Genomic DNA, 13,562 nt, shown 5'->3' on the forward strand with positions numbered 1-13,562 from the left:
GACCTTTGGTCTCCAGCCCCCAGGGCAACTTGAGGTGTTCCTTTGCTGTGTCCCCTCCCTCTTCCCCAGAATTGGAAGAGAGAGGGGCTGCCAACCTCTTGGGGCCCCAAGCCGGAGACAGAGAATTCTGGCAGCCCCTCTGCCCTTCCTCATTCAACTCTTTCTTTTACCTGGCCCTCCACTCTCCAAAATGTGTTTTTCCATCTCTTTTTGGCAAGCTCATGTCCTAAAATGCCACGGTGGGGGAATTACTGTACCCATTTTATAGCTGGAGAAACTGAGGGGCTACCTAATAGGACCCAATGAATTGAACATTAAACCCAGGAAATCGTGGGTCATTCTAGGAGCAGGCTACTGTGGGTTCCAGGTGTTTGTGCCCTTTCCCCAGCTCCCAAGGCTCAATGTCAGACTTTTCAACTTTGGGGGAGCCCCCAGATGGAAGGAACCAGAAAATCCAGCCATAATTCCTGCTTTCTTTCCGGAAGGCACCTGCGCCAGCTAGGTGAAGCCTGTTACCCTCGTGCCTCCTCCTGCTCTAGCTTCTGACAGAGGGGGCAAGCAGGGTGCTTGCTAGGGGATTACCTCACCCTCCCCCCCAGGAATGGGAGGGGGTGGGGGCAGATTCTCCAGGGCTGACTCACCAGAAGCCCCAGTGGTGCTTAATGAGGCATTCCTGAGCTGCCCGCTGTGATCTGGCTGACCAGGAAACTAGTTCAGGCTTTTCTTCTGAGGACTGTCATACAGTCATAGAACTTCAGGGCCCAGGAATGTGGCACCCAAACATAGGAGGTGGGGTGGTGGGGCCCAATATGCAGGGATAAGGAGCACACAGGAGGGGACATTCCTGCCCCTGGGAGTTTGGTCCACACTGCTTTTATAACAGATAGGCCCTGCTCTGTGCCAGGTCCTGTTCAAGGTACTAACCCAACCGCCTTTCAGTCAATTCTGACTCATATACCATTCCTATAGGACAGCCTAGAAATTCCCCCATTGGGTTCCCAAGGCTGTAAGCTTTTATGGATGCAGACTGCCTCATCTTTCTCCTTTGGAGCGACTCGTGCGTTCAGCCCACTGACTTTATGGTTAGCAGTGAAGTGCTTAACCACTGCGACATCAGACCTCCCTGCCCTCTAGACACTGCCTGGTGGGAGAGTCTTCAGACCAATAAGAGCCGACTTGGCATTCGATTGCAGTACTGTGTCCCAGGGCCAGAGGTATCACAGGGCAAGGAGCTGTTGGCAGTGAAGGGAGGGTGGCAACCTTCTGAGCTAGACTAGGAGGGTCAGGGACTGGCCTGAGGTCGTTTCCATTGTCCGGGCCCAGGGTGGCCATTATTTCAATGAGGAGATAGGTTAGACTGCTCTCCAGTGTCCTGTCTAGTTCCAGAATCCAAAAGCAGCAGGCCTGCCTTGCAAAGCTGCCTCCAGACATGGGGAGGACGGGGCAGAGGAGGGTACAAACAATTTCGGGCAGCAAGCTGGAGTTGGAGATGCCCTGGTGGTTGCCTTTGGGCTTCTCGTCAGCCTGAGTTGGCTCCCTGCTCAAGAATTAGAACTGTCTCCGTGCCCTCTGTGCCCACAGATTTCTACTCCAGCAGCATGCGCCTCTAGAGCTGCTGTTCTTTCACTTGTAGCCAGGCTGAAGGGGCTCGCCTGCTATAAGGAGTACTCCCCCTCCCTCGCCCACCCCCACCCCCACCCAGCCTGGGGCCCAGAAAGGCCTGGTTTCGTTCTGATGCCGATTGTCAGTGTGACCTTGGACAAGTCCCTTGCCCTCGCTAGGTCCAGGTGACTGAATCCAGAGATTCCAGACCTCTCCAATTGCAGCCCGAGGTCTGCATTAGGCAACTCTAGATGTGATTTTTGCAAGCCTGCTGGCTGACAACGCCTATAATCCCCCTGCAGGTCTGAGCAGCTGGCCTGGGAAGAGTGGCTCTGGGAAGGGCCTTGGTACAGGAGAAGGGAGGGCACAGGGCACTGCCCCCTACCTGGCTGGCAAGTGATTCAGGAGGTTTCAAGCTGCCCTGCAGCTCCTGGGTGTGGTGGTATCTGGGAACTGCCTGCCAAGCTGGCTGGAGTCACCCCTGAGAAATAGACAACAGCCGCTGGCTGGCTGACACAGCCAGTCCCATGGCCCTGACGCAGGGGATTTAACAAGTGTACTGCTACCTAGTCACCAGACCAGATGCCATGCCCTCAGGTGGGCATCAGTTGGGAGCAGGCTTGGCACGGAGTCTGACTCAGCTCTGTGGGCACTTAGGGAGGGGGATGCTCTGTTCTGCAGGCCTAGCAGAGTCCTTGGGCCAAGATCTTTGGGCCACTTCTCTCTCTAGCCTGCATGGCATGAGTCAGACCATAATTAACCCTTTATCGCCACCTCCTCTGGATGTCTGACCAAGACACCCTCAACTCCGATCTCCCCGCTCCCCGACTGCTCTAGTTTCGGGTGTCTGAGACTTAAAAGTTGCTTTCACTTTGAAGTTTTGAAAGGAAGAGAGGATTAGACCCGTAATTTCCTGTCCCTGCCGCTTCTGAACCCTGGCCCTGTGCGGTACAAGAAAGTGCCTGAGCTTGAAGCCCCCTGTGCTGAGCTCGGACGGTCCAGTGCCAGCAACTAGTGGGTACCCAGCAACTATTAACGCCCTACCTGCCCCCCACCCCCTGTCCAAGTCTCTGATGGTCAATTGTTTCCCCTGTAGTCCTGCGGATACCTTCCCCTGGACAGGGTCCTCCCCTCACTTCCCGGAAGCCTTCCTAGAGGGCACCGCCCGCCTCAGATTGCCCCACTCTCGGCTTGCCTCCTCAGCACTTTAGTGCATTCTTTGCAGTAATTCCCTGCCAGGCGAGGAGGACAGCTTGGCCTGGCACTGAGCTGGCAGCAAGGCGGGGTAGCATTGCTGCTGGGGTCGGAATGCTGCCTGGTCACTTTCAGCACAGAGCAGAGCGGAGTGTGAAGGATTTTGGGTTACCTAGAAAACGGAATAGCCAGCCTCAGTTGCATTCACTCTTTTCCCCACTTGGTGTCTCTGGCTAAAAGGAACAGGTTCAAGGTTACGTGGTGGTAGTGTGCCTGTCCTGTTCCTGTGTTCTCAGGTCTGGGGGATGTTTGAGGACAGAGACAAAGTCAGTCCTGGCTCCGACGGCGACAGCCCAAGGACTTGACCCATCCTCTGTCCCAAGAATGGGCAGAAACTGTTTTTAACTTTCAGTCCTGCTCTTTCTGAGCAGTTTTCACTATAAACCTTGGGTTTTTCACTACCAGAAGCCTCAATTTTTTATTTGTAAGATGAGTACAATGGTGTATTGTGTGGATCTTTCTAAGGGTCAGTGTGTCACACTCAAAAGGGCAGGTGTGGCTGGAGAGAGGCCAATTGATCTAAGGACGGGATACTACCTCATACTGGCACTAATAGCAAAGTTCAAAGAAAGAGCAACAACCTAGAAAATAATAAATGCTGCAGTGGATATGGAAAAATGGAAACCTGCATTTGCTGCTGGTGGGACCGTGAAACTGCACAACCACCGTGGAAAGTAGTGTAGTGCTTCCTCAAACAAATGAGCACAGATTCCCGTATGCCCCAGAGTCTCTCTCCTCTGCATAGCCCCTAAAGAAACAAGGAGGGACACACAGACACAGACACACACCCATGTTGACTGCAGCACTATTCACAATAGCAGGAAGACGGAAACAGCAGAAAGAGGAAAGGACAAATACTCTTGGGTATAACACCATGGAATACTATGCACCACTAAAGAAGATGCAGGAACTGTGAACCCCCTCCCCATGGCGCAATGGATTTGGAGGATGTTATGCGGAGAGAAGTCAGTCAATCACAGAAAGCCAAATACGGTGTGAGAGCACAGTTATAAAAAAGAACAAGGTTGATTTAAAAAAAGGTTTTCTTACCAAGAGATAGACTTGGATGGTTATAGGGAAGGGGATTGGAGAAGGAGAGAAGGGAAGAGAGGGGGAAGCAAAAATAAATAAAGGTTCATTTTTAATTTTTTAATGGGCACATGTTAAATGCTCAAAAAGAGAAAAAACAGGCCTGGATTTAGAATCCAACAGACCTGGGTTCTAGTCTCAATCTGGCTGCTCTATGACCAGTGCATATTCCTTACTTTCTCTGTGCCTTGTCTTCCCCTAATAAGGCATGGAAACCCTATTCCCTAAGTAAACGGAAACACTGCTCATCAAACACCGGAGCGGTGGAAGGGGCAGTGTGGTCATGCATGTGACCCAACACCTGTCGATGGACTCACAGGGTGATTGAAGGAGGCCTGGTGGCACCGTGGTTAAGCACTCAGCCGCTAACTGGAGGGTTGGAGATTAGAAGCCACCAGCCACATGGTGGCAGAAGGATGTAGCCATCTCCCCCCCTCCCCCAAAGATTTACTGCCATAGAAACCCTATGGGGCAATTCTACTCTGTAGGGTCAGAATCCACTCTGAGGCAGTGAGTTTTAGCAGCGGGATTAGAACATACACCCCACTGAGCTGCATTTTGAGCTCTGCATCTACCAGCTGTGTGACCTTGGGCGGGCTCCTTGGCCTCTCTCTCTGTGCTTCCATGTCCCTGTCTGCAGAGTGGGAGCCATAGGAGCTCGTAGTATTTCATGAGTTTCTGTCTTTGGGCTTTGTGAATATTACATTGTAGTTGCTATTTAGTAGCGCTGTTCTTTCTGAATCCCGCCTCCCAATGGGCCCGTCTCCAAAGGAGGTCATGCAGGCCTGGAGAGTGACAGGACTTGTGCAGACCCTGCGTCCCAGGCCCCTGACTGCTCCTCCTTTTGTTCCCACCCGGACCCCAGGTCGTCCGCAGCAGTCTGGAACAGCAGGGCCTGTGCGTGCACAGCGTGCGACTGCACGGCTCGGCCGCCAGCCACGTGTTGCACCCCGAGAACGGCCTGGGCTACAAGGACCTGGACCTGGTGTTCCGTGTAGACCTGCGCAGCGAGGAGTCCTTCCAGCTGATCAAGGAGGTGGTGCTGGCCTGCCTGCTGGACTTCCTGCCGGCCGGCGTGAGGCGGGCCAAGATCACCCCGCTGACGCTCAAGGAGGCCTACGTGCAGAAGCTGGTGAAGGTGTGCACCGACACGGACAGCTGGAGCCTCATCTCCCTGTCCAACAAGAGCGGCAAGAACGTGGAGCTCAAGTTCGTGGACTCGGTCAGGCGCCAGTTCGAGTTCAGCGTGGACTCCTTCCAGATCCTGCTGGACTCCCTGCTGCTCTTCAGCCAGTGCTCCTCGGCGCCCATGTCCGAGGCCTTCCACCCGACCGTGATCGGCGAGAGCCTGTACGGGGACTTTGCGGAGGCCCTGGAGCACCTGCGGCACCGGGTCATCGCCACCCGCAGCCCCGAGGAGATCCGCGGGGGTGGCCTCCTCAAGTACTGCCACCTCCTCGTGCGGGGCTTCCGGCCGCAGCCCCACACCGACGTCCGAGCCCTGCAACGCTACATGTGCTCGCGCTTCTTCATCGACTTCCCGGACCTGGCGGAGCAGCAGCGCACGCTAGAGCGCTACCTGGAGGCGCACTTCGGAGGGGACGACGCCGCCCGCCGCTATGCCTGCCTGGTGATGCTGCACCGCGTGGTCAACGAGAGCACCGTGTGCCTCATGAACCACGAGCGCCGCCAGACACTCGACCTCATCGCCACGCTGGCGCTCCAGGCCTTGGCCAAGCAGGGCCCGGCTGCCACCGCCGCCCTCGCCTGGCATCCGCCTGGCCCCGACGGGCTGGTGCCTGCCACTGTCAATTACTATGTGACCCCCGTGCAGCCGCTGCTGGCCCGGGCCCACTCCTACCCGACGTGGCTCCCTTGTAACTGACTCAGACTCTGGCCAGAAAGAATGGGGCCTCACCGGCTTGGGTGGGGTCTCCAGGAGGGTGTGGAGGACATGACCAGAGACAGACAGCCAATGGCAGGCAGCCCTGCACTGCTGCGGGGTAGGGTCTCCAATTGAAGGAACAGACTTCTGGAGGGAGGCCCCTATGGGTTCACAGTCCTGGGGGCGGGGGGCCCTTCGGTTATTGCACCACACTCCACACTCAAGGACTGTATGATTACAGACGCTGGGCTACTGGCCTTAGGGGAGACACACTAAGTTTGGAACGGCAGCTGCCACAGCGTCTTGGGTTGTTTTCCATGGCACAGAAAGGGTCCGTTTGGGCAAGGGCCAGCCCACAGTGCTCCCAGCAGCCTCCTCCAGGGCCTGCCGCCCCTACACAAAGCTAAAATATTCCGGTATGGTATGGGGGACTGCTTGCTTTGGGTCAAGCTGGGCCACTCCCAGGGCCTGTCCAATCACGGGGAGGAGGGGAACAGGCAGATAGCTGAATTTGGGGAGAGAGGGGTATAGTCCAGTGCTCTCTCACACACACCCGTCCCTCCCTCCCCATCCCGAACTGCAGCCCCTTCCTCTTGAGAGGTCTAGGTCTGGGGTAGGACCCGCCCATGCCTCTTTCTGGAGGCTGTTCCCTGTCCCCATGTTGTGTGGAGTCCTCCTGCCAGGCAGCTTGTTCCCTGCAGAGTGTTGGGTCCAATGTGGCCACCGTTGAGTGCACCCCCTACATTGGCCAGGTCACAGGGCCCTCATTTGGGGGCTGGGAGCCATGCCCAACCTCCTTTTCCATCCCTCTGGATTTGTTACTATTTTGCATTCTTTTAGCACTTGCCAATAAAGTTCATCTACACTGAGCATAGCTTCATGCTTTCCCTTGGAGAAGAAGGACCTTCCATCGCTGTGGGGCCCCTATAGCCTCCGCCAGCCCGAGTCGGCTTGACACTGCGTGGGGCTGAATGGGCGTGTTGGGTTCTCTGAGCCTACTGACAACTGAGTGCCAAGGACTCCCCGGTGAAAGAGCAAGTACTTCAGTGTATTGGCCCGGCCCTGGCCTTGCTCCTGGTCCAGCTGCTTGATCCCAGCTCTGTCCAGGAGAATGAGCTGGATGGATGTGAGCTGGAGGGCTTCCAGAGCCCCCCAGAGCTGGAGCCCAGATCAGGCGTCTCTACCTGGGAGGGGCTCAGCCCAAGTGCTGATGGGTAAACTGAAGTGCTTCCCAGGCATGCTCTGACTCTCTAAGAAGGTCTAGAAGGATAGATGTCTCTTTCCCAAATCCAGAGAGGCCACTGGAGGCTGCCTGGAAGTTGTTCCCTGAGGGCATCCGCCAGACACCAGCCTGGACGCTGCCCACTGTTTACCCAGCCTCTTTGATCCAGGAATTGCCAAGCCCTTAACAGATCAGCCTCATTAGGGCCCTCTGAAGTGGTGACTTTGATGGTTCCAGACAAGGTGGTAAAAACAAGTCTGCAGAGAAGTCACCAGGGTGAGCCAGCTGCCTCACCTGCCCAGTGCATCCCTGTGGGTGCCCCCAGCCCCTCCCGCTTCTGGAAGAGTAGGAAGAAGGACTAACATTGTATTGGTGGCTGAAAAGAGTTCCCCAAACCCAGGCCTAGCCACGCCCAGCCAACTAGGATCCTAGGTGGAACTAAGTTGGTCCCATCTGACTTGGCCATTTGAGCCTGGGAGTTGGGGGCTGCTCCCCGTAAGCACATCAGGTGAGCAGTACATTCACCTGCCTGTGCTGGCTTAGGAAGCCACCTGGCATTCGGCCCACCGTGGCCAGCGGGACATACACTCTCTCGGCCTCGGGCATGCATCAGTGCTAAAACTAGACAGAATCCCTCTCCTGGTAGCGATTGCACTCTGGGGCAGACCAAGGATAAACAAACTGCCCAGTCTCAGGAGGTCAGCAGTGCTTTATTGAGGAAACAAACAAATTCGCTGCCATGGAGTCCGTGTTGACGCATAGTGACTCCCCTGTGGGTTTCCAAGACTATCACTGTTTACGGGAGTAGAAAGCCCAGGCTTTTCCCCTGGTGTTTTCAAACCACTGACCATGCATATCGCACTCCAATGCATAACCACTCCACCACCAGGGCCCCTGCTCTATAGATGACGGTAAATCAAAAAGTCTGCCTTTTTGGTTAAGGTTTCCAGTTCGTACTTGCACCGGTTTGTGCCAAAGGAACCATGTTCAACAAGTCTCTCCGCCAAGTGGATGACGACAGACACGTTCTCTCCGGAGCGCGCTTGTCTTAGGCTCTGCTGGGAATCTTCCACAGGAGGGCCAATCACATCAGTGCCTTCCAAGGCCATGAGCCAGCGCAATTCAGGGCTCAGAAGGTGATGGCAACTGGTTTTTGGCCTTCCAGAGAGGTAATCTTGGTAGCTTCACTCAAAGGACACAGGACAATCACAGGGCTCGTTAGACATTTTAAGATGATTAAAAGCTGCCTTAATGAGGAAAAGGCCAGGAGAATGGCCTGAGGAATTTTCTTTTTCCATCACAATAACTGCTCATTCTTCCAGAGTAGCCAGGGCTGTCTTATGGGAATTTCATTGGGAAACCTTAGCCCTGTCTCCCTACAGCTCTGGTTCTGAAACTCCTTCCAATTTCTTTGAGTTTCTGAAACTCAAAGACCATCTAAAGGAACAGGAGTTGAGTCTTTCAAAGATGCCAGAACTGCTGTTTTGACATGGCAGACATCAAAGAGCAGGGAACTATTTGGGGAAGAGCTCTTATTAGGTGCTGGTGACCCAGCTCTGACTCAGGGCCACCCTTTGCACCGCAGAATGAAGCCCCACCCAGCCCTGCATCCTCCTCAGTGGTTATGTTTGACGGAGCCCCTGGCTGCAGCCACTGCGTCATCCTTTCCTTGCCAGTCTTCCTCCTGTTCACTGCCCCTCCAAGCAGGGTGCCTTTGTCCAGGGACTGGCCTCTCCACAGTACACGAAATGAAGTCACACCATTCTCACTTCTAAGGAACAGTTGGGCTGCACACCTTGCAAACCAGATCTGTTTGTTCTGGTAATCCAGGGTGCTGTCAAGATTCTTCACCAGCGCCATAAGTCGAGTGCATCAGCTCTTCCTTGGCCTTCCTTACTCATTGTCCAGCTTTCTCATGCATATGAAGTGGATGCAAATGCCACCCCTTGGGTCAGGCAGACCGCAGTTGTCAGCATAACAGAAACACCACCTTCAGAAGCATGTAGACTTAGATGGAAGATGTGTCAAGAAACAATCGTTTCATGATGATAGTTTAATCAAGGTGGCAATTCTTCAGTAGCGATAATTTTTTAACACACCCTTGTATGTCACAGGGGCAGGGATAAAAGGTGCTGGGGTTTGCAATTGTGCCAAGCCAGGCTGGGCCTCGCTGAGGTGTCATTTGATTAAGCAAAGATTCACAAAGGTAATGGGAAGCGAGCCACCCGGATGTCTGGAGAAAGAACACTCCCGGCAGGAGGAACTTGTCTGTGTCTACAGGCTCCTGGCAGGCGTGTCTAGGGAGGGCACGTGTGCTGCCAGGATGGGCATGTGCGGCCAGGGTGCCTGGCCGGCGTGTGTGTGTGTGTGTGTGTGTGTGTGTGTGTGTGTTGGAGAACATGAGACAAGAATTCACCGTCACAGCCATCGTTGCTCCACGTCAAGTGGTTTGAGGTTGTTTTCGTTGTTGAGAATACACATCGCACAACATAGACCAATTCAGTCCCGTCTGTGTGTACAATTCAGTGACGGTGCTTCCTCTCTTCAAGGACTTCTCACTCATGATCTCATGTCACCCCAGAGACTCCGTGAGGAAGAGCAAGCACCATCATCCCCCTTGGCCAGACCGAGAAACCAAGGCCAGAGAAGTCAAGCAGGCGTGTCCGACCCCAGGGCTGTGGCTGTGGCTCTCTTCCCCACCCGCGTGTCCAGACTCCGCACGGATGGCTGTGCAGAGCGTGTCTCGTGTACGGCAGCACAGACGTGTCACAGGGAACGTGTTTGTATGACTGTTCCTCATGCCACTTTATGGATGACTGTGGCAGTATCAGAGCCCTGGTGGCATAGTGGGTTACACATTGGGCTGCTAACGACGAGGTCAGCGGTTTGAAACCACCAGCTGCTCACAGGATAAAGATGAGGCTTTCTACTACCATAAAGAATTATAGTCTCAAAAAAAGAATTATAGTCTCGGAAACACCTAAGGGTCAGTTCTACCCTGCCATATAGGGTCGCTGAGTCAGAGTGATGATAGTGTAAGGACTGGTGACGCAGTTGCGTAAGCATCAGACCACTCATTCCAAGATCAGTGGTTCAAACCCACCAGCTGATCCTCAGAAGATGAGGCTCACTGCTATGGTAAAGAGTTAACCCTACATAGGGTTGCTATGAGTCAGAACTAATTTGATAATAATCGTTTTGTTTTGGGGAGGGGGGGGCGCACCAGAGGGGGCAGGTAGAATGCAGTAGTGTGCCACGCCCTTATTTCCCTGATGGATAAGTGACCCTAGTCGTGGCTGTGGTGGTCATGTCCAGCGGATCTGAGGTGTTTGGTGCGATCCAGTGCTTCTGAGCGTGAGGGCGGACACTGCCTGCGTGGCTACCACTGATTCTCTCATGGACAATCTCTGCAACCACTGAAGATGCCAGGACAAGCAGGCACTGGGAGCCAGTGAGGGGAGGGCTGAGTCTTTACCCCCTAACCTCCCCCACACACACACACAAATCCCACAGCACTCTCCAAGCAGCAATGCACCCAGCTCTTTGGACCCACAAGAAAAAGGAGTCCCAGAGGAGGAAGAACTTCAGGGGGCAGCAGATCCCCGGCCCCACCCCAAGCAATTAGTGATGTGCTCACCCCTGTCTATGCTCTGTCACATCAATAACCCCTATGTTCTCTGGCCTTTTGTTGGCTTGACCCCAAAGAAACCCCCAAGAGGAGACTGAGCGCCGGAGTAGGAGGTGTTTCTTCTTCCTGCTTCTCCCACCCGGGTGCCTGCATCCTTCACCCAGAGGCCACTGTTGCTAGCTGGGGCCCTCTCTACACAGCTGCACGCTGTTTCCTGTGAAACTTTCCCCCCTGGTGCCTATGGTCTAGGACTTTGTAAAGGCTCCCAAGGTTGCTAACTCCAGGGGACTGGGCCAGTTTTTGTCGGTTTCCTAAGCAGCCCACACCTCTGGGTATAAGCGAGTGGTTTGGGACTGGTAGCAACCCCATATGACAAGCTGGATTCTCTGTGAAGCCAGGGGCCAGGTCTCTCATCCCTGGAGCTCCAAGGTATGTTTGAACTGGCACCCTTTGGGTGAGAAGCTGTGTGCTTAACTGTTTGCGGCACCAGGAATCCCCCCCTTTGGAAACAGTCCCTTCTAAAGACAATTTCCAGTTTGTGCGTGCGGTCTCCTATTGAGCCCCAGCTGATGACAGATTCTTCAGTCGCCAACACTGTCACATCTGATCCCACGTGGGGCATCATGGCGCCACACACGTGCAAGTGTCACCCTGCCTCACACCGCACATTCTCAACCCGTCTTCCTCATTGTCCCCTTGATCAGGGAAAACCTCCTGGAGGGTGTTAGGTCAGAGCCAGGGCCATTTAGAAATCAGTCTGCAAATCAGTGCTGGTGCCCAGACCACCGAACAAGAGAGAAGCTGATCAAGGAGCTGCCACCTTGAAGACCTTCGAGAGAAACACACACACACACACACACACACACACACACACACACAGGAACTCTGCAAAGAGAACCTCCAAGCCACGCCCATTCGCCTCGTGTGATTGCAATTTATTCTTCCTGTATGTACACGTAAATCAGAGGCTGCTTCCACATACATTCACTTTGTAGACTGCTACAAGTTCTGGGTTGAGTGAGAGTAAATGTGCCCCTACCTCCTCCCCATGATTAGGATATTTGATATGTTTTTACATTTAAAACTTTTGTTTGGGATGTTTAGGTTGCCGTCACCTCTTCCTAAGCACGAGGTGTGCCCTCTCTACGAGCCAGCAGCCTGTGGTCTTTCAGGAGTCACATGCACGTGCAAGGGACGCTGAAGGAGTTCTCACAGCACGATTCCTTCAAACAGGCCCCAGAGCGGTTAGACCGAGAGGCACTGATGTCTACTGGTGTGGACCCCCAGCAGCACTGAGCCTCGTCTAAGGGCGATGACGTTTTCCAAAGAAACATTGTTCCTCCTCACCTGCCCTCTTAATCTGAGCACGTTTCAGGGATGTGCTGTGACATCTCCAAATGGACAGTGTGCACCAAACTCGGACGGGGCCCATGAGGAGATGCCTACCACAAAGTCCCCAGCCCCAGCCCCTAGCCTCTGCAAAGGGGGGTGGGGGGTGGGCTCCAGGGAAGTGGGTAGGGTGCTGAGGAGGTGGAGGGCCAATCCTAGCATCTTCCTGAAGGAGGTGTCCCGGGACCGAGCAGAATCCAGGCGTCCAGGTCCATTGCAGAGAGGCTCAGAGGAGCTGGGAAGAATAATTTCAAGAGCTTTAATGACCGCTTTCCCATAGCCACCAGCCCTCCTCCCAAGGCCTGCCCCAGCCCCTCCATAAGCCGGGCCTTTGTGGAGAGAAGGGGCAGGGGCCAGTGTGCAACCCTGGAAGGGGTGGGGGTGGGGGGACGGGGGTGGGAGGGGGGGAGGAGAGCTTCCCTCAAGCCTTTGTCCTTGGCTGGCATCCCCAGTGGTCTGAGCAGCTGGAATGGAATGTTCCTGGGGTGGAAGGCCTGCCCCTCCCCCACCTCTCCCCTTAGGGAGCTCCCCAGGCAGGCGGGGGCAGGGCGGGTGGGGGGGCGGAGGCGGAGCTGGAAGAGCAGCTCAGGGATTCCTGATATGGTGATACTCCGGAGTAGCAAGGCCTTCCAGGCTCGGGGGCACTGCCCTGGCCACCTCTCTGAACTAGGCAACACTGTTCCTTTCGACACTTCCCGACTCCTATGTGCGAGGCACACGTACTGTGACTTCTCACATAGTATTCTGAAGCAATCTCCTCCCTAGGTAGCTGTTCAACTCCTGCACCCCCAAGAAAACAAGAGGAGGAGGCAGGAGAACCTGGAAGAGAAGTGAGCTAGCTGTCCCAAGTCGACCAGCTGAGAAGTTCCAGGCCGGGGGCTGAATCCCAGATCTGTCTTGTTCCAAACCTGGGCCCTTTCTGCCGCACCGTGGTATCTGTCACCCTCCTACCCTGCCATCCAGTGTCAGCCAGGGCCAGACTGCTTACTGTCCTCAGCACTAAATGTTCCAGCGGGAGTCTGCAGAGAAGAGGCAGCCCTACAAGGTAAGCCCAGGCCCCACCTCTAGCCCTGCTCATCGTGGGCCCACCATCATAAGGCAAGTGTGTGGACTCAGCCAGGCTCACCCAAGGCCCAGCCCAGGGCAAGATTAGGGCCCTTCTGCAGCCCCATCCAGCATCTTTTCATGACCCTCCCCAGAACCAAGGACCAGGGCTCAGAATACCCAGCCTTAAAGGGGACAGCCCAGTAGCCCTCCCCTGCAAACAGAGCCCCAAACAGCCTGCTGACTGAAAAGCCACATAGACTAATGTTGAAGGGATCTGTGTCCTTGGACAAGTCTCCCTGGCCCTCTATTTCCTCACCTTGGGAATGCGGGGCATAAGCCCTGCTTTGCAGAGTAGTTACCAGGATTGAAACAGGTAACGCATGTAGGGTGCTGAGCACGGAGCCCAGCAGAGAGGAAGCGGTTAACAGATTATTACAGAAGCCAGA

General features: G+C 54.7%; 1 protein-coding gene and 1 long non-coding RNA gene across 3 annotated transcripts in view; one reads left to right on the forward strand and one right to left on the reverse strand.

The window, feature by feature from the left end:
- Window positions 1–6,699, forward strand: part of TENT5B (terminal nucleotidyltransferase 5B) — a 7,714-nt gene extending 1,015 nt beyond the window's left edge. The window contains exon 2 of the mRNA XM_004705071.2: window positions 4,811–6,699. Coding sequence (XP_004705128.1) covers window positions 4,811–5,830 — 1,020 coding nt within the window. The 3' untranslated portion in view covers window positions 5,831–6,699. The remainder of the gene's footprint in view (window positions 1–4,810) is intronic.
- Window positions 6,700–11,594: 4,895 nt separating this feature from the next.
- LOC123522679 overlaps window positions 11,595–13,562 on the reverse strand; it is a 4,239-nt gene continuing 2,271 nt past the window's right edge. For both annotated transcript variants that reach the window (XR_006680917.1, XR_006680916.1), the window contains one exon: window positions 11,595–12,304. This is a non-coding gene — a long non-coding RNA (uncharacterized LOC123522679). The remainder of the gene's footprint in view (window positions 12,305–13,562) is intronic.

This window comes from Echinops telfairi, unplaced genomic scaffold, assembly GCF_000313985.2.
Source record: "Echinops telfairi isolate 266 unplaced genomic scaffold, ASM31398v2 ScPeMD7_7457;HRSCAF=8495, whole genome shotgun sequence".
Lineage (NCBI taxonomy): Eukaryota > Metazoa > Chordata > Mammalia > Afrosoricida > Tenrecidae > Echinops > Echinops telfairi.